General features: G+C 25.2%; 2 protein-coding genes across 4 annotated transcripts in view; one reads left to right on the top strand and one right to left on the bottom strand.

Annotated features, from left to right (window-relative positions):
• LOC107163151 (uncharacterized) overlaps nt 1-11409 on the top strand; it is a 109939-nt gene extending 98530 nt beyond the window's left edge. For all 3 annotated transcript variants that reach the window (XM_089225913.1, XM_015510411.2, XM_015510410.2), the window contains 8 exons: nt 7404-7518; nt 7584-7757; nt 7849-7922; nt 7984-8143; nt 8214-8398; nt 8541-8841; nt 8900-10162; nt 10960-11409. In XM_089225913.1, coding sequence (XP_089082039.1) covers nt 7404-7518; nt 7584-7757; nt 7849-7922; nt 7984-8143; nt 8214-8398; nt 8541-8841; nt 8900-10162; nt 10960-11162 — 2475 coding nt within the window. In that variant the 3' untranslated portion in view covers nt 11163-11409. The remainder of the gene's footprint in view (nt 1-7403; nt 7519-7583; nt 7758-7848; nt 7923-7983; nt 8144-8213; nt 8399-8540; nt 8842-8899; nt 10163-10959) is intronic.
• Nucleotides 11410-13031: 1622 nt separating this feature from the next.
• Nucleotides 13032-20727, bottom strand: LOC107163141 (cilia-and flagella-associated protein 96-like). The gene is made up of 6 exons (XM_089227010.1): nt 20604-20727; nt 20378-20525; nt 19630-19739; nt 19416-19542; nt 17871-18069; nt 13032-13283 (listed from the first exon to the last, which is right to left on the bottom strand). Exons 1-6 carry the CDS (start codon nt 20725-20727, stop codon nt 13032-13034), a joined length of 960 nt encoding a protein of 319 aa, XP_089083136.1.
• Nucleotides 20728-27572: the final 6845 nt, after the last annotated feature.

Below are 27572 nucleotides of genomic sequence, written 5' to 3'. Positions count from 1 at the left end.
ATACAATTTTAAATAGTCAAAGAAACATTTTGTTACTTTTGAAAAATGAATTATGGTTTGGCATACTAAGCCATGTATTGATATTGGATAACTTAAATTTTACTAAAAATAAGTTAATTACTTTTTGATAATAAATCACATTATCATGTTTACTCATACTTTTTTATTTGTATCAATATTTTTTCACTCTCGTTTTCTAAGATTATTTATTTTTTTAATCGATTATAGATCAATAAACTATATTAAATAGTAAAAGTTTTTTATAACGAATGAACCTGGCAAGATACAGAGATTTACTTTGAGGACAGTAGAACTGAAACAATATTAAAAATTTTAAATTTTAAATAAATGTTTGAATTAGTATTTTTAATTGTACTGTGTGTTTATGGAAATAACTGAACGGTTAAAATAATATTATGTTGTACGTTATAAATTATAGACATATTTTAACTAGTTATACATTTTTTGAATTAAATTACCAATAGATTTCTTATACTTTCTGAAACTTAAATGAGGTTGTACATTATGAAGTGGCTGAGAATCTCTAACATTAATTTTTATGCACATAGTATTATTATTTATTTATTAATTGTGCTTCGCAATTATATCTTATATTTAGTTAAGTAATATAAAATTTTTAATAAATTATATTCTGCTGCACAAAATATAATTTAAACATTTGAAAAATGATTGCATATTTATACGATAAATTGTAATCATGCAAACATTCAAATAAAAATGTATTCTGAACATTAATATTATACATTTAATTTTGGGGTCGTGACAAATGTAAAACCAATGTGTTTTATAATTTGTTATTTATGCATGAAATATGCCATGCTGGATTTATAACCTATTCAGAATGTTAGTACTTTTTTTATTAAAAATGAATATTTTTAATTTTACAAACGCAATCTCGGTGCTTATCCACCTTTTCGTATCCATCAATTATTATATTTAGTATATACAATAGCGTTTACCATATAGCATCATTATATCATTACAGTTGAATCTTGTGTAAGTTATCGCAAAATTAGCAGTTTAAATGACCCTTGTTTTCTTTTTGAAGTTGTATTTAAGCCAGATGGCTAGCCAGCTTACCACCCACTCAAACTGGACCAATGCCCGGTAGCTGTTTTCATACTGCTATCGGTTGTGTCCGACAGACCAACTTGTTTAATAACACTGTATCACTACAGTTGAATGTGTTAATGTGAAGAAAAAAAAAATTGTGTCAGTCTAAATTCAAAACGATAACAGCGCTGGAGGGGGCAATGCCAATTCGAAACTATTGTACACCCTTTTAGGCAATCCAGTTGGTTTCGGCGAGTCGTGTGCGAATATTATTCACAATATGAAGTCCTGGAAATCGGTTAACGCCGGTTGGTATGGAAGTTTAGATAGAAAAAAATTACCGAAGATTGTTGTCACGGACGTTGGACCTGGTGTCAAACACATGCAGGTACAAATCAGACAGATAATAATGTCTGTTAGCAGCCAAGAGATTCTGAAGTGTTGACATTAACCCCAGTGAAATACAAAAAGGCAATATTTTGATACTTTATCATATATGGTTTTAATAAAGGTTATTTAAATTTATTTTTCTTAAAATCGTAAAACTTGACAGTTAAAAATTGTATTACTTCTAACAAAATGTTTTATTAATAAACAACTACCTATAAATACATTATGGTAAATATATGATAAATCAAACATAATAAACATAATTAATCAATATTATACTATTTTAATTTTTAAATAATTTAGTTAAACACTGACATAGTTGTGGTAATGTATTAGGTATTTATTATATACGATAAAAAAAAAATAATATATATATTAAGTATAAACAATAAAGTTTATTCAAATTCTAATTTATTTTAACTAAATACTTCTAATATTAAATTTAGTTCGATAAATAAGAGAAATGAATGATCGTTTTTCAATAAATAAACTTGGTTACTGTCACCTAATGTAATTGTATCTCTATAATACAATATAGTAAAATATATTCATTTTTCTTTTACAAAAAATAGATAAAGAGAAGTTAATACTTTTATTTTTTAGGGATTGCTTGGCATACCACATATTTAAATTATGTTTGATAATAAATGTTAAATTAATTTATACAACATACATACCCTAAAAACTTAATTATCACCCCACAAGTTTGATCCACAATTCAAATAGTTTCCCTCAAGAATGAAAACTAGTTGGTAGTTTGGGAATTTCTATCATTGCAAAAAAAAAAACAAGTTACAATAAATAAGTATTTCAATCGCTAAAATATTGATGTTGGTCTGGAATAGAAAAAATATCAGTAATTGCATATAATTAATATTAAATATTAATATAATATATATAGTAAGTACCATCTATTAGAATACTTCACATAAAACATATATTATACCAACCAAAGCATAATTATCTTTTTAAAAACCATTTTCAAAAGAATCATAAAATTGTAAATTAATCTCGATACACCAATTATGGACATTTTTCTTTTTTATAAGTGAACAAAATTACGTTTTGGTGAAAAATGTGTGGTGTGTGGTTACTTATGGTATATTAAAACTTTTCAAAAAAATATATTAACATTTTAGATTCTGAGCGGAGCGATGAATGTATTTATTTTACCATGATGTGTGTTTTTTTTTTTTGTGTGTCTGTCATCACGTTTTGGGGCAGTAAAAATGCTTCGATTTTTGACTTCAGTACCTCGTTCGATCAGAAAGTGAATCTAGTTGGTACTTATTACCATAATATTCGAGGAAAACAAACTAAAAATTAAGGGAAAAACGGGAAATTTTACGCACACTCATTTTTCGACAAAATCGATTTTGGTTTTTGATGTAACTTTAAAACGAATGCCCATAGATACATGAAATTTTCACCGAATTTTTATATAAGTATATTCTATCCATCATGCAATTTTCAAAAAATTTTGACTTAAGTTGAACTATTCATAGGCATTTGAAATTTTCGATCATTATTAGTTTTTTTTAAATTAATATCGATAAAAATTTATTTGTTAGGCAGAAAAGCTTGAAAATTTAATACAAGGCTCTTAACACATTGTTACAATAGCAGTTGAAAAATAAAATAAATTCATAGTCACAATTATTTTTTTTATAAGCTTTCAAAGTTTGAATTTTGACAAAATACGTAAAAATCACGAAAATTCACAAATTATTTTAAGCTAGAAATTCATAAAAAATTTTCTATTTAAATCTAAGATTTGAAAATTGAATGCAAGATTCCTTACAAGTTTTTCAATCTTTACCACAAATAAAAAGTCCACCGGAAATCCAAATTAAATTTTTATGAGCATTTGAAATTTAAAATTTTACAACATTGGATTTTCACTTTTAACGATTTCCTTATTTTGGTGTAACTCTAAAACAAATGACCGCAGATACTTGAAATTTTGACTGAATATTTAAATAGGCATTTCGTATATTTGATACAATTTTCAAGTTTTGAGCTGTTTACTGACATTTTAATTTTTCAACTTTTTTAGTTTTTTTTTTCTATAAATATCGATAAAAAATTATGTGGTCGGTAGAAATGCTTGAAAATTTAATACAAAGCTTCTAACAACTTGTAACAATAGCAGTTAAAAAATATTAAAAATACGTAGGCACGATTTTTTTTTTTATAAGCATTTAAAGTTAAAATTTTGACTAAATACGTAAAAATTTCGGCAATGTTCTAATTATCTTAGATAGAAATTCATAAAAGTTTTTTTTTTTAATTCTAAGATTTGAAAATTTAATACAAGGCTCCTAACATATTTTTACAATAGCAGTTGCAAAATAAAAGGAATACATAGTCACAATTTTTTTTTTAAGCATTCAAAGTTTGAGTTTTGACAACATATTATGTTAAAATCGCGAAAATTCACAAATTATTTTAAGCTAGAAATTCATAAAAAATTTTCTATTTAAATCTAAGATTTGAAAATTTAATACAAAACTCCTTACAAGTTTGTCAATCTTTATCACAAATAAAAAGTCCACCGAAAATTCAAATTAAATTTTTATGAGCATTTGAAAATTAAATTTATACAACATTGGATTTTCACTGGATTTCACATTTAGTGATTTTCTTATTTTGTTGTAACTCTAAAAATCTAAAACAAATGACCGCAGATACTTGAAATTTTCTATATTTGATAAAATGTTCAAGATATATAGTTTTGTTTTGAGCTGTTTACTGACATATTAATTTTTCAACTTTTTTAGTTTTTTTTTCTATAAATATCGATAAAAATTTATTTGTTCGGTAGAAAAGCTTGAAAATTTAATACAAGGCTTCTAACACATTTTAACAATAGCAGTTTAAAAATAAAATAAATTCATAGTCACAATTTTTTTTTTTACAAAGTTTGAATTTTGACAAACATACTTAAAAATCACGAAAATTCATAAGTTATTTTATGCTAGAAATTCATAAAAAAATTTTATTTTAAATCTAAGATTTGATTTTTCATAATCTATAATATATCCTAGACAGATAAACCGTCTTCGCTCAGAATCGTTTTTCGTATACAATGATATAATATCATTGGTTTCAAATTTAATTCCATCCATTACAGTAACCCACTTGTAACCTACTGTACAGCAGAGCGACATCCACGACTTACCCTCCTTTTTTTATCTTGATTATTAACACAAATTCTGAACAAATATCGTACTAAACTAGGTATATATAAAACGTTATAATATATAATTTGAGTTAACTGAAAAAAATCAGCAGTTGAAACTTTTTTATACTTTAATAGTGCTGGATTTAAATGATTAGAATTAGCAAGATTGTTTTATTGATATTATAAGCTAATTAAAATAAATTTTTAAGATTTTAATAATATTAGTTAAAAAATATTATGTGTATATTATGTAACTTATATAATAATTAAAAAATTTTAAAAGTATGATAAATTTAATCAAATGCCAATTTGTGTCTTGGGGAAACTTCTAGTTTTATAAATAAATATAATACATTTAAAAAAATATTTATTGAAGTTAAATACAATTAAATTTGTTGTGCACTTTTTATTTTCTGTGGTTCAATAAGTATTGAATCACGTAATTTAATCTTAATATTAATCATGTATATATAATTATTAATTTTTTTTTTTTACTTTTAACTGTGGTCTCAATATTTTGCTCATTTGAGCAGGTAGTGGATATGCATATGATTATATTTAGTGTTTAGTGTCCATATCTATGATACTATAGGTTTAATACTAGGTATAAATTCAACTGTTTTTGTATTCATAATATTTTAACTTATGTGGTGAAGGTAAATTATTCAAGATAATCATTATTATAACTTTGACATACAAGAATTTTTCATAGTAATAATATTTTTATTTTTATTTTTGATATTGATAAAAAAAAAAAAATAATAATAATTCATAGATTTTATCAAATACATTGAAATCTAATTATATAATATGATAGTCAAAAAAAAAAAAAAAATAGATAAATACAAATGATATTAATGAAAAGAGATAGAACAAAAATTAAAAACAACAAAGTATAATTAAGTTGTTAAAAATTTGTAATAATAACTTAAATAATAATCAGATATGAAATTTAATATCTTTAAAGATTTCAGCATGATGTACTATTCTGAACTTTAATGATGTAACTTTGCCAAATACACTTTTATTTAATATTGTGATAAATACGGGAATTCTAACTAGTTATCTTGACTTATTACTAAGTATTTATCATTAAAATGGTAGTTTATTAAATAAATATTATAAATAGAACTTAATACTTAATTTTTTTATTTCAACAAATTAGTATTACGATTCTAGTAAATTTACGGTAGAAATAAGCTTCAATGTCAAATTATGTTCTATGGAGTATATTGAATTATTAAAAATCATATTTTTCAAAAGATATTTAGTTGCTAAAGAGTATTATAGCTATACTCTTCTAAATCAATATATAAATATTTTACTAACTTATTAGTTAGTGAAATAGTTGATTTAATATTTCAGATAATACGTTTTAAATTATCTACCAGCTATACGTTACAACACAATTTAATTTTTTAGATTGCATACACATAACTAAAAACAAGGGTTTTTACAAATATTAGATACACAATAATTTAAAATATATCAACAACATACGTATTCAAATAATTTAATATTTTAATAATATTTAATATTTATTTTTAAATTAAAAGCTAACAATTATTTTTATTGTTTTTTTTACATTGTGAATGTTTGTTTTACACACATTTACACAAATTATATTATTAAAATGTTTATAAAGTTCCAGTAACTTTATTGAGCCCTAATTCAATAATAAATACTTGAAGATGAATAGTAACGTATTAAATGGGTTTAATATTGCATTTCACAATGTGGATAATAATTAATAATGTATTAACACCATTAAGTATAATAATATATGTCTTAATTACAAAACAATGTGAGCTGATTAATTTTATAAATGAAGCTGGTGTAGATTTAATAAATAGATAATAAGTAGTAAATTAAATTGAAAAAAAATGACAATACATAATGTTATTTTTATTTCATCACATTTTACTAAATGATAATAATAATGTTTCAGAACTTTATAAAATGTACGATTAATTAATCATCATTGGATATGAAGAATGCAACATGTATTTAATTTTTATTTTAACTGGTCCGGCTCTTTGGTTTGGGCAATGGGTCATGGGCTATTGCCAAGGAAAGCTATATCTGATTGGTCTAATAAATATTGGTTTTAAATATCTTTGAGTGTATAACATTATTAAATAGATTTTCAAAATGTTCAAAAAGTTGATATCATAATACATTATATATATATTGAATTTTTTCAGTCTTTTTAAACCTCCTTTAGCTAAATATTTATCTTAATGGTTCATACTTTTATAATAGTTTAATCCGACAATTGTCGTTTATAAGTTAGTTGCTCCTTGTCCAACTTGGCTGACTAGTATGCCCCAATAATGGATTTGCAAGTGCTATATATAATCACGTTTTTGGAACATTGCCATTGTCGTCACACAGTTGATTTATTTTTCATCAAATCACATCCTTAGTGATCTGTTGCGTGGACCTAGCCACATCCCGCTGGTAATCATAAAACACAATTTAAATATTTTCTTTTACTCGACTAATTCAATTATTTTTCTCATTTTCATATAATTTTACAACAAGTTATAAATACAATGATGCATAAGTATATAATACATTTTTAAAATATAAAAATATAAAAATCTCATATTGACAAAATAAAAAAATAATAATAAAAATTATGTTGTAACAATATACATTATAAATTTATAATTTATATATTGATCAAAATAATATCCGAATGTATTAGTTACCTAACAAGTAATTTAAACATTATAATTGTTGATTTTTTTAGGAGTCTAATGGCATAACAATTAATGCTGATGATGGATTGAGCCATAAACAAGTTGATTTAGACAAAATTTTTAAGCCAGCCACAGATTCTGGGGAAGTTTCTCCATTTAAGAACAGTAATTTTTTCTATTAAATTAATTTATTCGTGTTTTGTATACCAATCTAAAATTATTGATTTTAGGGAAAATGTATGCAAGTAGCAGTTTTTATGGTCCAGATCACCCAACAGTGGAACAGCAATTCGAGTTGGCTCGTCGTATATCCAGCTCATTAAGTGATATAAGTAATCAACAAAGTAAAGGACAATCTATGTACGTCAATCGCAAAAAAAGATCTGTTAAATGGGTTCATGAAGGTGATTAAATAAACATAATATTTAAAACAGTATTTAAAAAATATTTTTATGAGGAAATAACTTTTTATTTTAACCATTTAATAATAAATAGGAGAAGGTAAAGGCCCTATACCATCAAATTTTCCACTCGGGGCCAATCAACAAAATTATGAATCTACCGAACAAGTAATCTATACTTGTATTTCACTAATTAAAACAACCAACAATCTTATACATTTTTTTCTAGAACTCAGAATCAAAACAAAAACTGAAGTTAGTTATGGATCCTAGAGGTCAAGTACAAGATTTACAAACTTTACGTAAACTTGGAGAAAATATTGAACCTTGTCTTAGTCCAGAAGTATGCTTCGATTTAGTTAGAGACTTAAATGCCACAAAAGGAAAAGGTTGTATTTAATTTGTCGTTTATCGTTTATTGTTTAGTATATTAATTATATTGATAAATATATTTTAAAGGCGCTGCATTATTTGCAAAGAGACGTAAAAGATCGGAAAATTGGATTGTTGACGAACATAATGTGAAATCAATTTCACCCAGTCTTTCTGAGCCAGGAAATATTAAACATGCTAGTAATAATATACCAAATCATCAACAAGGTACCATGAGAGCGGAAAATATTCAAAAAATGAATGAAATTCAAGTAGGTGTTATTAATTAAATCATGTAAATTCTAACTTACATATTATATACATGTCATTATATTTTAGTGTAACAAATATTATTATATATATATATATATGTATACTTGATTTATAATATTAGTTAAATTTATACATTTTCAGCAAAGGTTCACTCAACCTCGTTTAAGATTGATAAAATCTCCATGGGAGGCAGCTTTGGAAACCGGATCTGTTGAGTCAGCCTTTCAAGAAATGGCTCCAAATTTTCCACCAAGAGGATATATTGTTGCTCCAACTTCAGGTGCTTTAGAAGCAATTAAAGATGGAGGCAGAACATCAAGAGCAACTGTTTGTTCAACTCCTACAAGAACCGCAACACCAAAAAGTTACCAAGATATATACATGCCTAAAATACCTAGAGGTTGGAATACGCAATGTAACAGACAACAGCCACCTACTTATGGTATGTAAATATTGTTAACAATCGTTAATTGCATAAGTTAATTTTTTGCTGCTTGTAGGCTCGGTTAAACTGGATCAGATTTTTCGTGGTACCCCAAATTCTCCAGTTAGTTTATTGAATAAAGCTTCGATCTACTCAACTGGTCTTAATCCTAAAATTTCTGAAAATTTATCTTCTACAACTTTTACCATCAATAAAGATAATTCACTAACTTTGACTCCAGTACCAAAATCCCCAGCAACTTATCATGGTTACTATGAAGAACCCAAATTTCATAAAGTTGAATTTACGCCAAGATCAACTCCAGGCTTAGATCAAATGAGTGAAACTCATAAGTCAGAAAGTGTTACTGAAGAAAAAACAAACGAAAAAGAGCTTCTTCTGCAATATGAAAAAGAAAAACCAAAAGTCGAACTACAGATAAAAGAAAACGATAAGTCTAAATGTAATAATTACAACGTTTTTGTCCCCAAATCACATAAAACGTTTGAAGAACATATGCCTAATATAAATAATTACACTGAACCGAATCGTGCTGAAAGTAGATGTTCGCTTAAGTCACCAAGTAGTTTCGTAGGGGCTAAAAAGGAAGAACCACCAAACACTGTTATACAAGAAAGATCTTTACCCGTTAAAACATTGATAGACACATTTGAGCATAATAATAGACCTGTAATGCGATATTTACAGCTTGAAGAAAGAATACCGTTAAGTGAAGAGATAAAACATTTACACGATGATCCAAAACCAGCATCAATTGATGGTAATTTAGGAAATGGGAATGAATCGCCAAATATTGTTGAAGAAAATGGATTTTACATAGCTAATACAGCTGTCGAAACGAGAAGTTTCTCTTATGGAACCAATGAACAATATAACTGCGCTGATAAAGTTTATTCCGGACATCATGTTAAGTCTGAATATTATGTAGATACATTTGAGGTCAATGATACATCTAAATATGGCAGTAAATTTGATTTCATAGATCAAACTGGAAAAAACGATAAGTCTGAATATGACAATAGATCTGATTATGCCGATCAATCTGAAATAAATGATAAGTCTGAGTTTGGTGATAGATCTGAATATGCAGATAAATCAGGGATCACTGATAGGTCTGAATATGGTGATAGATCTGAGTATACTGATGACGTTTCATTATCATTTGACGTAAGGGGTGATATGAAATTTCAGACCATTAGACAATTAGCCACTCCAGATAGTCTAGAATCTAGTATGTTATTTGCTCAAAAACAGAGCTCACGGGATGAACGTCATCAAGAGTATAATAATAATTATAATACACCACATAAAACAGCAGGCAAGATAATAATTCAGCCTTTGATTTTTGCACGTTCTCTGAATGCATCATTTGAATATACGATAAACTATCCTTTCCAATCTATGCATGTTTTATTTTTACAAAAACCACTGTTTTTTATTATCTTTCGAATATTCAGTTTTATAAAATTATTATAATATATCTAAGATTTGATGAAAATTAAATCCATACATTTTTAATACTAATGCACATAATGGATAATACAATTCCAATATAAATAATTATCAAATATTTATTGCTATAGAAAAATTAAAACTAAGTAGAATATTCAACATGCGTTTAATAGAATAGATTCTCAAACATTTTCTTTTATTTGTATTTATAATTTTCTGTATCGACTACTCGTATAATATTTATCTAATAAACTAAAAAAAAATAATAATACTTACTGAGTAACTATTGGTTGGTACCCGATGTACCTATAGTTAAAAAGTTACACTTATATCATAACATATTATTTGAATATCGTTGAACAAGTTAGTTTTTCATTTGAAATTTAATAACTCATTATGTATTATTAATACATAAAAACATAATATAAAAAATATGAGTTAATCCCAAAGTTTACTTTCAATTAAAATATATTTTATTCTTGAACTTTATCAAATACGAAATAAAAATGTTATTTACGTTTGAAAATTAAACAGTTAAATTTATTTATTTTTTTGATATACCTACCTTTGTCGAATTTATTACTTAAATTGTTTGAAAATAACGTTTTGAAATCCATTATTTATATAATATTATTATAATGTTTATATTTTATTTTACAACAGATCCTGCATCTGTGGATCCGTCAAATTGTAATCAGTCAAAAAATGTTCAATTGCCATCATATAAAGACTATTTATCATTGAGCAACTATAATACTGCACCCAGAGGGTGGAAACAAGGCGATACGATATTTTATAGACCAGTGACATTCAATAACCAACCCAATCGAGAAGATACTCGCAGAAAAAGCTTTACCGACTTCTAATTATAATTTAAATGTATCTATGTTAATTAAATTGGACCGATTAACGTGAAATTATAATTATATTATATTATATAAGCGTGATTTAAATTACTTTACGTGGTTGCAGATTTAATGAATTGACAGGTTTCAAACATCGTTGATAAAATGTAAAATGTTCGATTTTTATACATTATATTAACTACCATGGTTTTAAAATGCTTTCAAGTTGTGTTATATATTATTATAGATAATAATTGTTTTTTGTTTATTCATTTTTTACTGTTTGACAGTGTTCATAATTTGTTTATTTGAAATTGGAATAAAATTCTTTTCATCAAAAAAAAATAAAAAACAAACAAACTACATATAATATATTATGCAGTTTTTACATTTTACTCGTGTTGTATTGTATACGTGTAAAGAACAAACCGTATAATATTGGTATGGTTACTCGGACATTAACTTACGTAGCATCTGCATGATATTTATAAAGGTAATTAAAAGAATTTTGTTTTGTGTAGTGCTCATAGCCCATATTTAAATATAAATAATACAAATATCGACAAAATCAGAAATAATAATCAAAATTGTGGTCGGAAAACTACTCTGAAGTGGAAACTATTTGTTTACCTATATTTCTATGAATATTTTATAGTATATTAATAATTTATCATTCTATTATTCAGTAAATACCTAGCAATACTATTTATTGAACTAATTTTTGTCAAAAAATTTTTTTCCTATCAGAAATCACCCTCAATGTTAAATATCAAATGACCATTTTTTTCATAAAAAGTGAACTCAAACCCAAAATCTAAAAAAAAAAAAAAGGTTTGGGGAATTAGTACTATTATCCACTAAACTAGTGCCAAATCCAATTTGTTAACAGTAATCACCCTCATAATTCAAAGCATTTTGTCCACTATTAAAATTGTCTTAAAACATATAAAAAAATAACACTGTAGAGCTAATATGTTCATTAATCACTCCGCAAAGAATCTAAAACCAGAAAAGCCGATCTGATGTATATTTGATCTGATTTTTATTCACAATCAAAAATTGGAAATAATAAATTGGAAAAAACAATTCAATTTTCATAAAGATATCTGTAAATTTTATTATTTTATAAATATTGAAACACCGTAAATAATTATATAATGTTTTAGACTAGACACATACTATAATATGTTGTATTCATATTAACGCTTTATTAAAATACGTTAATTATAAAGTGCAATGATTTATGGAATTTTAAACAAAACTCTAATTTTTCACTTAGTTTGAACTTATTTTTCTCACAATGTAGGAACTGACATATTATAACATTTAGAACAAGCTATTCATGAAAAACCTTCAGATTATTTTCTCATTACGACGACTTTATTTGAAAATCAATTTATTTTTACTAATTTAAAGTAAAAGCTTACTGGTTCAAATAATATATAGAATGTTACACCAACGTAGACGCAAAATTTATAAGTCCATATATTCAATATTTTTTGAATATTATTAATAATTAATAGTATAATTAGCTACAGGCATTAAAATTATTGATTTGGTTTTAGAAATCATACAAACATTGATAAATCTTATCCAAAATAAAGTATTGTCTGAAAAAATTATTTTAAAATATTTCTATATTATTCAGATGTATTTTTTACATTAAAAATTTAATTTACAATTTGTAGCAAAGGGAGCAATCTAGTTTCATTTTAAAATACAGCAATCTAATAATTACTTCACTAGATTGCGCAACTTATTTACTATTATAGATAATATTTTTTTGACGACTATACTTTTTTCAATTTATTTGTTGAACATTTACCTATAGTGGTTTATAGCTTAAAATAAAAAAAAAAAATTGTTTTATTCTTCGTAGATTATAGTTTATTATTTTCTAGTAATTGTTTCTATGGGGTATGTAATGGTATCAAATGTCCGCCAGTTATGATTGTTCATTGCAATTTTTAATTTCCGCTGAATCGTTGATGTAGTATAGAAAGATTTGTTTCTAGTTTGTGGATAGAATGTAATAATTGATTTATCATCTTTTTTGTCCTTTTTATTTTTAAATCCAATTCTAAATGGATCGATGTAGCGATCATTGGAATGACTGGGCCACTTTTCCAAACCATTTCCAAACTGAAAAATTTAATATTCACTAAATTATTATTTTTTGTATATTAAAAGTAAACTTTAAAAATATGAGAATTAAGGAAATGTAAAACTGTTGTATCAATTTGCTACCGATTGGTATGTAAAGTAGTAATGTAGATAATGTATATTCGAATAGGGTTAGGTTACGTTAGGTTAAGTAACTAGGTTAGGTACAATAACTAATTATTTTTATCCGCTTTTCCATGGCAAGCTTTTTATACTATTTATTATTAATAACTAATTCATATCTACACAACTAAAGATAATGTATGTCAATGATTAATCAACCTAAATACGAAAATAGTTCTTATCTTGCAGGTTTTTGTTCGTAGTTACCATTTATTTATTTATTATTTTTTTTTTGTAACTTATACATTATTATTAATAATTTAATTATGATATTCCAGTGTTTGCACAATTTTTATTTTTTTATTTTAATAAATTTCCCTGTCAAATAGTAAATAGGTATCGGTGGCTTCGAATCCACTTCTCGCAGGCCCTTATGCGCCAAATAATATTATTATTAAACGTTTTGTGTTGCGCGAAAACTTAAACGAATAATTTTCGTTACGTATTGTATTGTAGTATCGAATACTGATATTCGAATATTCGAATTATTTACGATAGACCTATTCTAATAATTCACATCACTAATGTAAAGCTTAACTGTTGATGTATTTTTCTATGTATATACTAATGTGTATATTATGTAATAAGTACTTACACTAAGTTATAAATTCTAAAATATAACTTTTTAAAACAGCAAGGTTCATTAAAAAATGTATATAAATAATATTACTATATTCATAAATCTACATTAAACAACGATCGAACACTATTATGAAGTCATAATATATAATTTAATTTTAAAATGTATAACAGTTACCTACTAAACTCGTAACCAAAACGACAGTTTTATCATGGTTATTTATTTATTACTAAAAACCAAAAAAAAAAAAAACAGTTTATTATTATTTATGATTATTATTCATAAATCTATAATACCTGTATAATAGGCAATCACATTTTATTATTATTATTATTTGATATCATACTCAAACATTCTGAATAATAGATTGATGCTGATCATCTAAGATTATTTTGAGTTAAGTTCAGTTAAAACAAGACGTTTTTTATTCCTCCAACACGAATTGTTTTTCTGAGTTTAGGAAAACTAAACTAACTTTGAGTATTAATATGAAATATTATTTTTAAATTGATAAGGTAAGTTAAGACTTTTTAATATCTAATTGTTTTATTCTTAACATAAGAAATAAGAAAAATAAATATGAATATATTGTAGTAGAGACAAAAGTCAACGTCATAAAGGTAAGATATGTAAAACTTATATGTATCTTGTTTCATAAACAACAAATAAGTATAAGCATAAAAACATAATACAATAAATGATATGTGATTATTAAGGCTGGAATTTCAATGCCTTAAAAAACCCGGAAAAATGCTCTGAATGTCGAACGATATCATTTGATGTTGATTTAACCTATTTAAGATAATTTATTTTAACAGGAAATGCGGGTAGTGGTTACTCAAATCTTGTCCAAACAATATAATACGAATTACGAATACCTACCTACTTATTATCTGATATATTTATATAAAACCCCTGTTGGTGTTAAAATCTTAAAATAAAATTTAAAACTTATACTTGGTTTCCAAAAACTCAAAAAATGGAAAATAAACTTTCTTATACTCATTCATAGAAACATAAAACAAATTCGTGATCATACGAGCATCGCACAGTAAGTTTTGGAAAATAACGCAAAGTGCATCGAAATCCCAGCCCTAGATTATATATGTACAAGTTAGTTAATTTTCACATTTTATGTAATAGAATAATAACTAACAAGTTTTTTTATTTCGTATTAATTAACCCGCGGCAAAATAGACTATTGGGTATGGGAAAGGTACTGTTAGTTTTTGGGTTGAGTAGGTTTGTTGGTACATATGTGTGTTTTTTGGTAGAATTTTGAATTGAGCACCCGTAGGTTTCTGCCATGCCTGAGTAGGGGGCAGAGGCTTCTCTCTTCAGACAGAATTAACTGCCCGGTAAGCAATGCCGCCCATGACCGGTGGAACCGTGTATCTTGACCCAGTTAAATTTTACTGGAGGTAAATATCCCCGGCAGGGTTAAATAACGCTAGCAAAATTTTACCGGGGGTAAAATATAACTAGCGAATATTGAACAAAGATAATTAATCACCTGTAAAATTTCACTAGTGAATATTTACCTCCCGGTAAAAATTCCACTAGATCAAATTCATAAATTTACGCTATTAAAATGTTGTTATAAAAATTAATATTTTACGTTAACTTAACTAGAAATAAGGTCCATTTCCCCAGCCACCCCTACACCCCCCCCCCCCCAATAAAAAACCCAAATAAATCTTACCAATTATTTTCTTCAGCCTCCATTTGGAATGTTTTATGATGATACTTATTTCATTTACATATACATAAAATCCATTGAGGATTAAAAATCAATTATTTTAGGGGAGCCAGGAAACGCCCCAAATTTTAAAATTTTAATTATCGTATGGAATTAGTTTATTTTAAAGATATTCATATACTTTGTTAACAAAAATAATTCGGTAAAGACCAATTATGTGAGGAGGAGAGGATGCCTCATTATATTTAAAGGATAATCATCAAATTCAAATAAAATATTTTGTATTTTTGGACATTTTAAATCATACATTTATTAATTATATATTTCAATAAAAATGTGCTCCGACTTTTTGTCCGACATTAAAAAAATGAATCAGGACTTTTTGTTCAACTAGACGCCAAAATGGTATAATTTGTTCAAGAAGTAATACATTACAATGTATGGTCAATATTAGTGGCTAGGTACCTATATTTTTGGGTTCACTAACATGACATTTAGAAATATTCTTGTATCTTTAAAGTAAAATGTTATTTTAAATTTGTATTTAATAGATAATAATTATTTAGGTAATATAGTATTTATACAATTAGGTATAGGTATTAGGTAGTATACAAACTGTTTGAAACAAAATAAATGATAAAAAGATCTAACAAAATATCATATCATATCGTTATGTTTTTTTCGCCGGACTTTTATTCAGAGATTCATAAATAGTAATAATAATCCCTTTTTATCTTAAAATCTATACTATCAAAAATATTATTATTATATTTTTTTAAATTGTACATATACCCTTTGCAACATAGGTCATTGGGATTTAAGTGCAGACAAAAAAATTATTGCATGTAGTTAAAATGCTAAATAATTAATTATAATGTTACATGTTATAATTTAAAAACATTGCACTCCAACAAAATAGATGTTACATCATTTGGCCGGAAAAAAATAAAAACAGAATAAAGTAATATTCAAAAAAATCTACCTATTTGAATCAGCATCTGTCGTAAATACCTTTGTACTATAGTGTACTATACTACTATACATATGTATTACTTTTTTGCCTATTGTGGAGTTTGCGACTCATAAGACGACCAGACTACCCGAATGTCAACTTGTCAAATGATAACATTATGTGTTATTGTCTTATAGGTTTACTATTAGCTGATTTTCGTATTATTCAGAATTTCAATCAAGACAGTACCCATGTGTATTTTGTAATAAATGATAATATTATTTCTAGGTTCATGCATAATGATATAATATAACATAAATAGTAAATACACCCATATATTTAGTACATTTATAATGATAATGGGCCTGTTAAATAAATGGTTTTTGGGTGGGAATGAGACATTTTATAACATTTAAAGTAAAATCTATTCATTGAAACCTCTAAAAATACCTTACACTCTCGGTCATCAAAACATTTGTCCGCTATTAAGAGGGGAAATAAAATCAGTACACGTGTCGTCGTATTCAAAATGTCGACCATTATTTGGAGGTGTCCGCTATTGAGAGGTGTCCATTTAAGGGCGATCACCGTAATATATAACCAACTTATTTATTTGATAAGAAATACAGCGGACCCAACTTACTGTTCAGTACAATGAGTATACAATAAATAACCTCTAAATACCGGACACTCTCGGTCTCCAAAATTTCGTCCATTATTTGGAGGTATCCGCTATAAAGAGGGTGATATTAGATGAAGAATTCAAACACATAATAAATACCTAAACCAAACTTATTATTTTCAAATAAATAATATTTTATTAAATCTAGTGGATTTTTACCCTGAGATAAATCTTCGCTAGTGAAAATAACACTGGTGAAATTTTATTGGAGTAAATAATAACTAGTGAAATTTTACCTGTGGAGGGGTAAAATAACCTAGTGAAATTTTACCAGGGGCAAATAATCACTAGTGATATTTTACCGGGGGTAAATAATAGCTAGTGATATTTTACCCCACTGAGGTAAATATTCGCGGTTACACCGGGATTCGATGGTTACCATGTTCGTTGCAACCGACGCCTAAATCCGCCTGGTCACTACACCCCCAATAACCAAGTTTATAATGTTTACAAAATTGCAAAATAAATATTAAATAACCATTATGTATATATATATATATATATATATAGGGACGTGAAATATTACTCACGTGATTTATTGCTGAAGATGGTACAAATGGTGGTCCTTTAAACTTGATATTTGTGATTTTTTTGTACGTTGGCTTTTGATCATTACTAAAATATGGATTTTTATCAAAGAACTCACAAGCACCAGCCATTAAAAATGGTGAAGTTTTGATTAATTTATCTTTCCTATCATGTTTTTTTACGTCGTTATATGGGCTTGACCTATAAATTAATTTTTTTTTTTTAATTTATCTTATTACATATTTGGTAATAATTGGACGCAAGTCTAAATTATTTAAAATATCATATAAAATAAGTGAACACCTACTTGTATGAATTAATTTATTAGAAATTATTAGCTACATAATTATTAGTATACCTTCCTATCATATTGTTAGTGTAAAAATGGGGCGTATATCGATTCCACCGATTTTATATCGACTCCGCCGGCTATTGATCCCGCCGGCTACTGTTTATAATATCTACACATCGGTTCTCCCGGACACTGTTTATCACCCCTTCCCATTGTATATGTATTTTAAAACGTATAGTCTAATTAGAAAGTTTCTAAGTTCACTTATTTAAAATACGGGACCAAATATTATCAAAAGTAGTTACTTATATAAGTTATATACATTTTAATTTTATTACTATCAGTTTATTCAATTTAGACATGTGACCAAATTTGATCAAAAGTAGTAACATTTGTTTATTTTTATTTTAAACTATATAATTATTATAATTTTATAAAATTTGGATTATACATTTTATAATATATTCACATATTAATTAGATTATGCATTTTCATTTTGAATTATATAATTATTATAGTTTTATTCAATTTAGACATGTGACCAAATTTTATGAAAGTATTATAAAATTTGGTCAAAATTAGTTACATTTATACATTTTAAAATAGACATACAATTGGTGGCGGGGGGGATGAACAGTGTTCGGCGAAATCAATATAAACTTTTTTCCTAAGCAGGTAATTTCGCCAGAATCAATAAATCCCTTAAAAATTAAACATAGTTTTATATAATATATTTATTATCGTATAATATATATGTTTTTATTATAATAATATGCCGATAATTACTAAACCAAAATAAATAATTTATTTATGAAAGGGGTGAAAAAAATGTCGTTCTCATAAGATAAAAATAACTTATGATTAAAATACTGACTTAAAATATTATTTTTTTGTTAATATATTGGTGATTTAATTTTTAATTTCTTTATGAAAGGTATTAAATTATGTTATATTGTTATATAATGAGTTTATTAATGAAAATTACGAAGTCATGAACAAGTTTTTTATAATTTTTCTGAAAATTTAATTATATTGACTTAATTATTCAGGGTCAAAAATTAGATATTAACTACTATATTATTTTTTAACTTAATATTTATTGATATTTAATCAAACTTTTTTTTCTTTATCATGTACTTTTAGATAGTTTTACATAATTTATATCTATATCAAAAGCATGTACAATCCTTTTATTTATATACATGCGTTTCAATCTAAATTTTTTTATTTACACTTGTATTTATAATATATTAACTTGTATTCAGGAAATGGACTTAAACCAATATCAGCATATCCAGGTCCTCTTGTATTAGTTGGTTTAGTTATGATGTTTGGCAGCAGCTTTTCTTTCTTTGGTGAAGGAATTTTAACATTAGACATTGCTAAATGAAGAGTTAAAATAAAAGCTTTAGTCTGAGGAAACATTAAAACTATTAAAAAGAAAATTAAATATTTTATTTATTAATAACCTGGAAGTTTAGGACCAAACGTTCCAAAATGATCACCAGCAGTTGAATGATGTTTTGCAGGACCTGAAGGTATAAATGGTTGCGTACTAACTTTTTTTTTCTTATTTTCGCTTATAATATCAAAAAGAAATATATTACACAAAACATATAATTAATATTATAAATTAAAATAAACACAACTTGGAATTATTATTTAGTTGAGTATTGCTTATACTGAAAATGAATTAAAAATAATACATATTATATATTACCACATAATAGGTACACTATTTTAGGATGCTTAATTATTTTTTAGTATGCCATTTAACTTATTTTTAATGTTTTATAAATTATGGTCACATATAAATCAGCATTTTTAAAAATTGGTTTTCACAATCTCCAATAAGTTTGTTTATAAGTTATAGAAAAAAAAATTTGAATTTTTGATTTTTTTTTTCAAATAGATACAATCAATAGGCGGATATTGAGATATTTGAAGGCCAATATAATTCGCACAGATTATAATTGAGTAAGGAGTACATATTTTTAACCAAATTTAAATCACATAATTTGTAATGAAACTTGTTATTAATAATAATCATATTATCATCAGAATAATGAAAAGTATTAAGGATTATATTTTATCAATAATTTTAAAATTTAAAAAACTAACATACTAATACCCAAACAAATTCATATTTTAGTAAAATTTATTTATTTTAGAACGATATTAAAATATTAATTACAAATATGTTAAATTGATAATCACTTCTTATCATACATTCCTGATGGTTTCCATTTTTCATTTTCATATAATCTTTTAAATTTTGGTTCAAAATAAGCATCTTGAAGACCTGTTTTAGTTTTTAATATACTTGGATACATTTGAGACTTTTTCAAATCTCGTACATTGTTTTCTACAGACCATACATCATAATTATATACAGTGAAAGGTTTAAATATCATCCATTTAAATAAATTATATTTGTACACACTTGTATTAGGTGGGTTATACTTATCGCCAATCATATATGGCATCTCCGAAAATAAACCTATACGGTCCATGTCGTATTTTCCATGGTTTTTACCTACGTCGTCAAAGATATTATGTGTCGTCATTATAATATATTTTGAATTATTTATATGAGGCTAAACAAAATATTGTGATTAAAATTTTCCAAATCTCGTAGGTAAAGATTCAAATACGTTCGTATTAAAATAGAATTTCTATCGTATATAATATGAACAGCGCTACAATAAAATAACTATAATTGTCACACAAGACAACAAATCAAATTTTGATCTCAGCCATAATTATAATATTATATATTAAACTGTAAGTGGCCAATAACTAAATATAAACACTTTATGCTGATAAATTGTATGCTAGCAGGTAAGTTTATCGAATTAGTAATTAAAATAAATATACATTTTTTATTGGTTATACCTTTAAAAAGTTTATTCAATTTTTGGGTAATTTTAAATTTTTTTCAATATTATTCTTAGTTTTTTGTAATGTATGAAGAACTCGTGGTTAACATGATAAAAACGTAAAAATACATATTAAAAAAAATATTATTATTATACGTACTTAATAGAATTATTATTTAATAATAGAAAGGTAAATAATATGTTTTATGTGACATTATTAACCTAATGAATTTCAGTAGCTCCTATTATATATATTTTATTTAATATAATTTTTAATTTCAATTATTCTAAAAAATAAGTGAAAAAAATATTGTCTTTTAATTTTTGATTTATTAGGATTAAAAAAATGTACATGTGTTTTAATCTAAATCTTTAATTTAATTTTTCTACGTGCAACAATAAACTGCAACTGAACCCAATATAATTTTCAAGTCCTCTTGAATTAATTTAATAATCTTAATTATTATTAGGTATATAAATTTAACAGGTATATAATTAAATTAAAATGTATTTATGAATCTTTTTATAACTTTAAAAAAAATCACAAACTTAATCGTATAATTAAAATAGCTAGTTGAGATATTTAGTTAAAATTTTTTATTCACATCTTAAAAAACCTACTTTGTATAATAACGTAAAAAATGTTCTTAACATTTGAAATTAAAGTAATAACCAACTCCAACCCTAAGAATAATTATCATTGTATATTACGAGCGACTCAAAAGCAAACTTAAAAATGTAATTTTATTTTTACTGATCTCGAAGAAAGTTACTGGTAGCTTTCAGTAATATTTACAATTATATTTTATATAATATATTGTATTGTTTACTTAAAAAGTTTGGTTATAATTATTTGAAATGGTTTCTTTATTATTTGTATAAACAACAGTTTATACTTACGCATATATATATATATATATTAAGATATATGACTAATATGATGTGGATTCTATATTATTATCCTTGATGTGTATAACATTTTTGGTTTATTTTGTGGGAGTATTTAGGTATTTTCGTAAGTGTTATCAACTAAACATTTTACATGGATATTTAACTTAATTTATTGTGAAATTATATTTTGCATATTTTATAAACTTAATTTTTTTTCACATCAAAGGAAGTTAGCCAAAATTGGTTTTATTATATCTACGAAAAATATGTTTTGTATTCCAGTTTCTTTTTTATGTTTAATTTAAAGCATACAAATTTAAATTAAAATCGATTTAGTAAAAATTGTCTTTTTTTAGTAATGTAAAATTGACATTCAGTGTAAACATAATCGATGATTTTTTACTTAAAATCTCAGTGATCTGGTAAAAATAAAATAAACATTTTTTTTACATTTTTTCCTGCATTTTTATTGTTGCTAAGTATTTTCAATAATTTAATATCGGTCATATAGTTAGCAATAACTTCTTATATTTTATATTTTACCAGTTTTCAGATTACATCAAATCAAATCAACTACATGGATTTAAAAAAATCATTTTAATACAATTTTATTAGCAATCATTTCTTTAAAATCCAAATTATAAGGATTCACCTGAACATTTTAAACTCGTAAACGAAGGTCGGAGTTCAAGCTTATAGAATATAATGTTTAATGTATAAGTAAATTTTTTGGTTATATAGGTACTGTCAAAAATTATTTTAAATATTAATAAATATAAAATATTTCTAGATGTGATTGTATTTTTTTCAAAATATATATGCATTGGACGTAATTAATTATTATTATTTGAAAAACTTCTGATCACAAACTGATGTGAACAGATATTTGTTTCTGATTTATTTTAAGGTTGAGTAGAATGATATAAAAAAATTAGGTTACCGGTAATAAGATTTTTGAAAGTAGAAAAAAACCACTGGGAATCTGATTTTGATTAGATTTTAAGTAGCAGTAGCTTTTCTCATAAAACTCTGACCCAACTCAATTACAATCTGGGGTACCATAAACCTACCCAGGGCTATCTTGTAACTGAAAATAAACCCCTTAGAGGTTATCAGATCTAACCAATGATACATTTCTTATTGACGATGAAGAATAGAAATTAAATATTATGACGTTTAATATTTGTATCATACTTTACCATCTGATTCAGACTATATTTCACTTTAGTTAAATTTTAATTATTCTGTTCATAAATACTCGTATTATGTATAATATGTTTACCTTGAAACTAATTTCTGATAAACCAGATTGCAAACAATAGTATTTTAAACGATATGGAAACGTAAAGTATGTGATACAGATAATATTTTTTTTTATTATAATTAGAAAAAATATAATTTCAATCAATACACAAGTAATTTTAATAAGTGATTTTAATTAGGTACCTACATAGTGACAATATTAAATGAGTTAAGGAGGATACTCAGTAGTGCCACCTAACAAATTACATTAGACGATCACTAGGCTAGGTTCGTTTTAAATCTCCATGGCGGTTTTCAGAGATTGTGCGAAGAGAAAGTAGGCGTATAAGCTGATTTTTGTGATGGGTTAAATTTTAATGAACATTTATGTAGTATGATTTTTGTTAATTGAAAGTACGTGATGATTTTTAAGTCATGGTGAAAATTATTATTTTTGATGAATCATTAAATATATGAGACAGTATATATTATATGGCCACTATTTTATAAGATATTTAAACAATGATCTAACATATCAAGAATTCCTTGACGAAAATAATTTCTGAATTTTTTATGCATTTATTAAGCATTTGATTTATCTTATTTTATATTTGCTAAAATTCTCTAAAAAGGGAAAATGTTAAAACATTATATTTTTAAATAGTAATTTTTAACGTTTATAAATTTTGGTTGTATAGGAAGAACGAGTATATTTTAAACAAGAGCGTTTTGACAAGTTCTTCTGTCTTATATCAAAACTTGAACAAATCAAAATAGGACCTAAGTCCCCAACACCAAACTAAAAATGAACTTTAAAAGTTCAAACGTATTAGAACTATTGCGATTGTAGAAAGTAAAGCAGACATTATCATGATATTTTTATTTTACATCTAAAGCTATAAATAGATTTTACCTGGGAATTATCAAACATAAAATACGTAGCGCCATATTATATACGTTTCTTGTTTCTAGTGTACCTCAGTTCACAAGAAAATTAACATTAGTGTACCTCACTTAGTGAACTAATTCAATCTAGATGGTTTATCTGCATGTGGCAGATTGTATATATCACTTGGCATATTTTTAAACGTGGTTGATCTTGATACTACTCTTTAATCTTTCCCGATATCTCTAGGAACAATCTTTGAATGTTTCATCAAAATCAGATCAATAGTTTTTTTCTTTTTGAGCCTATAAGCTACAACCATAAGACAATTGTCTATTGATTTAACCTGAACATTTGAATAAAAAACAATTATTTGAATATTATTTTTTATTTAAAAAAATTCAATAGCCATGCATGCTAAATAGTTTTGTTTTTATAATCAATGGTGTTTTGGACGAAAAAAGAAGCGTTGTACAAATAACTTTAAATTCTCATAGAATCTATTTACATAACTTTTATTTAAATCGATTCAGTAAGTTCTAAAATAAGTGGGTTCAAACATAAAAAATCTTGAGCAATATAATATTTATTTCACCTGTAGCACTTAATATATAATAAATATTACATTATAATATAATATGATTAACTAAACGTTGAGGAATGGTTGATGTCTGCTTTGTTTATTGGTCTGAACTTAACAATTATTTATTTACCTAAATGATTTTAAAATGAATAACATACATTATAGAGACAAACAGGGCAATAGCCATTATTGTATAAATTAAATTTTATATCTAAAAATGTAATGGACTGTAATTCAGAGCATTTTTATTGTTTGTTAGCTGTAAAAATGTACTGAATAGTCACTTTAAAGTATCACATTTATTGTGATGTTGTGTTAGTATATACTTAAAAATAATGTTAGTATATTATGCTTAAAAAGTCAATATATTTTTATGCGATATTCAATACGTTAATTTTTGTATTATTTTTCTACTACACGTGGTCGTTTCTGCGTTTGTATCATTTGAGTTTAAATTTTATATATCAAAATAAAGCAATGTTGATCAAAGTTTGCATTTTTGATTCGTGGTTGTATTTCAGTACATTAACTTGTATTGCTAATATAGTAATATTGTAATTATTTAATTGTTTCCATTAAGATACCTAAGACTGTACGTTGTGGTGTTCTATAATGTATGCTTCTATATTTACTTTGACAATCATATATGTCTAAAGTTTACTTACTTTACAAAGATTTTAATTGGTTATATTAGCCAGTCCACGATTACCTGAGGATTCTTACTTTTTTTAGCGATCACTCATGATTTACTCATTCATAGGCTTTTTAGATACATACCCATAACTTTATAATATATATCGTATCTGCTCAATTAACTTAAAAAGTGCAAAAGTGTTTAAAAAATCAATTCTAAAGCAAGACAGTGATTTTCAAAAGAAGAATTAAAAAAAAAAAAATTTTTATATTTCTAATTTTTTTCACAAAGTTAATGATATTAAAATGGGTCAATAATTTCCCTGTCAAATTTGGCTGATTCTTTTTATTTTCTTATTTATTATAATATAAATATACTATTTATAAGTCTAAAATATTAAGTTCAACATTTTTATTTGATTTTTATTTATTTATGGTTCATAATTTATTTATTTTGTTATTAAAGATGTCAATCATACTATCTACATTTGAGGAATCTTAATAAAAATTCTAGTTTTCCGTTTTAATTAATAAATCTAAGTGCTTCATATAAGGTATACTAATATTTAAATTATTTACAATTTTGATTAACATAGTGTAGTTATAGCTGGAAAGGGGAACCCTTTAAAATATAATTCTACTACACCATTGATATATATTTTAATGCCGATAAATAATAAATTACTTAGCTACCTACTCGTTTGAAATTTGATTTTATAAATTTGAATACTCAGAATATTAATATTCTATTTCAGAATATAGAAACTAAAAATATAATAACATGTAATTTAAAAAAGAAAGTATTTAAAAAAAAAATATATAATGAGAAAAAATATAGTAAAAATATAATATTTTTAAGAAACTATTGTTTATTAGTGATTTAAAATTATGTAGGTTACTGAAATTTCCAGATTACTCAGTTTTTGAAAAATACGAAGATATGAATATATTTTTAATTTATGTTTGTAGTGTATGCAAAATAATGGATATAGGTACGTACAGTGAACATTTCATTAATAATTTAAAGGTAATAATTGTTTGACCAAAGTTTTGTACATATACTCTATTTCAGTGTATATATTTTACATTTATCTTAATGATAATTTAAGAAACACGTCGTGCTCCATGTAGTTCAGTTAAAATATTGTGACTTAAGTAAACGACTGAGAAGTAAATGAGTGCATACACCGTGTCCGACATATTAAAATATTTTGCGTTGTATTTGCTCAACTATTACGCACTCCGTCTTTGTGTATGGTTGTCAGTTGCAAGACATGTATTTACTAAGTAAATAACTGTAGACGATGATTAGCTGGCTTTGGCGTGTTTAAGTCACTCGGTTTTTAGTGGTAATATCCATTAAATACATATATAAGTTTTATAACAACTAATTTCAGATAAATTGAATAGTGGTATTGTAGGTCATTTACTTGTGTGGATTTGTAGGAGATTTCAAAAAGATAAACGTAAATTATTTGTGTCTTTTTGTTTTAGTCAGTTTTGAACTTTATTTTATATTCAAGTGACCAACGAAAATAAGATCTTTAATATTTCACTAATATTAGATTTATGAAGGGACCGCGAGTTATGCTTTTTATACACATTTCTAAGTTTTAACTAGTACAAATAAAAAATAATTATAACATGTATAGTATTTAAACATTTTATCAGGTCATTTTATACAAGGTACAATATGATACTATGATATAATAAATTAATAAACGTAGGTAAATTGTAAATTATAAAATAATATAGGTACAATTAATTAACTTATTCATCAATACCGATTGATATTGGTAACCAGGGCAACGGATTCCAATGACAGACATCACAAAAAGAGTGGATAATGCTCACTTAAATTTAAAAAAAAATATTTCACATTAATATAAAAAATAAAAGTGAAATTCGTAATTATTATACTATTCATATAATATCTTCTGTTGAGTAATACTATTATTTGGCCATGAAATATTTTTTATTTGCGTTGTCAAAAATACAACCCCTAACACGGCACACCTGTATAAAAAATGTATTTCTATTTGATGTAGTGCCCAACTCTTAAAATATTCAACGACTTGTCATCCCTTGTTATTTATAAACATGTTTTTAGATCATTTTACCATATTCCTTAATCGTATCAGACCTTTAATGTTTCATTTTCAGTTATCCACTGTCAACCTCAGTGTTATAAAATATGGTACAATCTATAAACTCAATTCATAGTCTTCAGTTTTGAAAACATTTCAAAATGTTTATACTGTATGATAATGTATGATTGACGTTTCTGTGGTGAAATGA

This window comes from Diuraphis noxia, unplaced genomic scaffold (assembly GCF_037042655.1).
Source record: "Diuraphis noxia isolate RWA-SAM2 unplaced genomic scaffold, SU_Dnox_SAM2 contig0004, whole genome shotgun sequence".
Classification (NCBI taxonomy): Eukaryota; Metazoa; Arthropoda; class Insecta; order Hemiptera; family Aphididae; genus Diuraphis; species Diuraphis noxia.
This window is presented reverse-complemented; position numbering and strand designations above follow the sequence as displayed.

Excerpts from the sequence above, each read along its gene's own strand:
- LOC107163141 (XM_089227010.1), bottom strand. The coding sequence starts at position 20,727 with ATGACGACACATAATATCTTTGACGACGTAGGTAAAAACCATGGAAAA. Across the intron at positions 20,526-20,603 it reads GTATAACCCACCTAATACAA|AAAACAATGTACGAGATTTG; the intron begins GTGTGTACAAAT and ends TATGGTCTGTAG. Across the intron at positions 19,740-20,377 it reads TCAGGAATGTATGATAAGAA|CGAAAATAAGAAAAAAAAAG; the intron begins GTGATTATCAAT and ends TGATATTATAAG.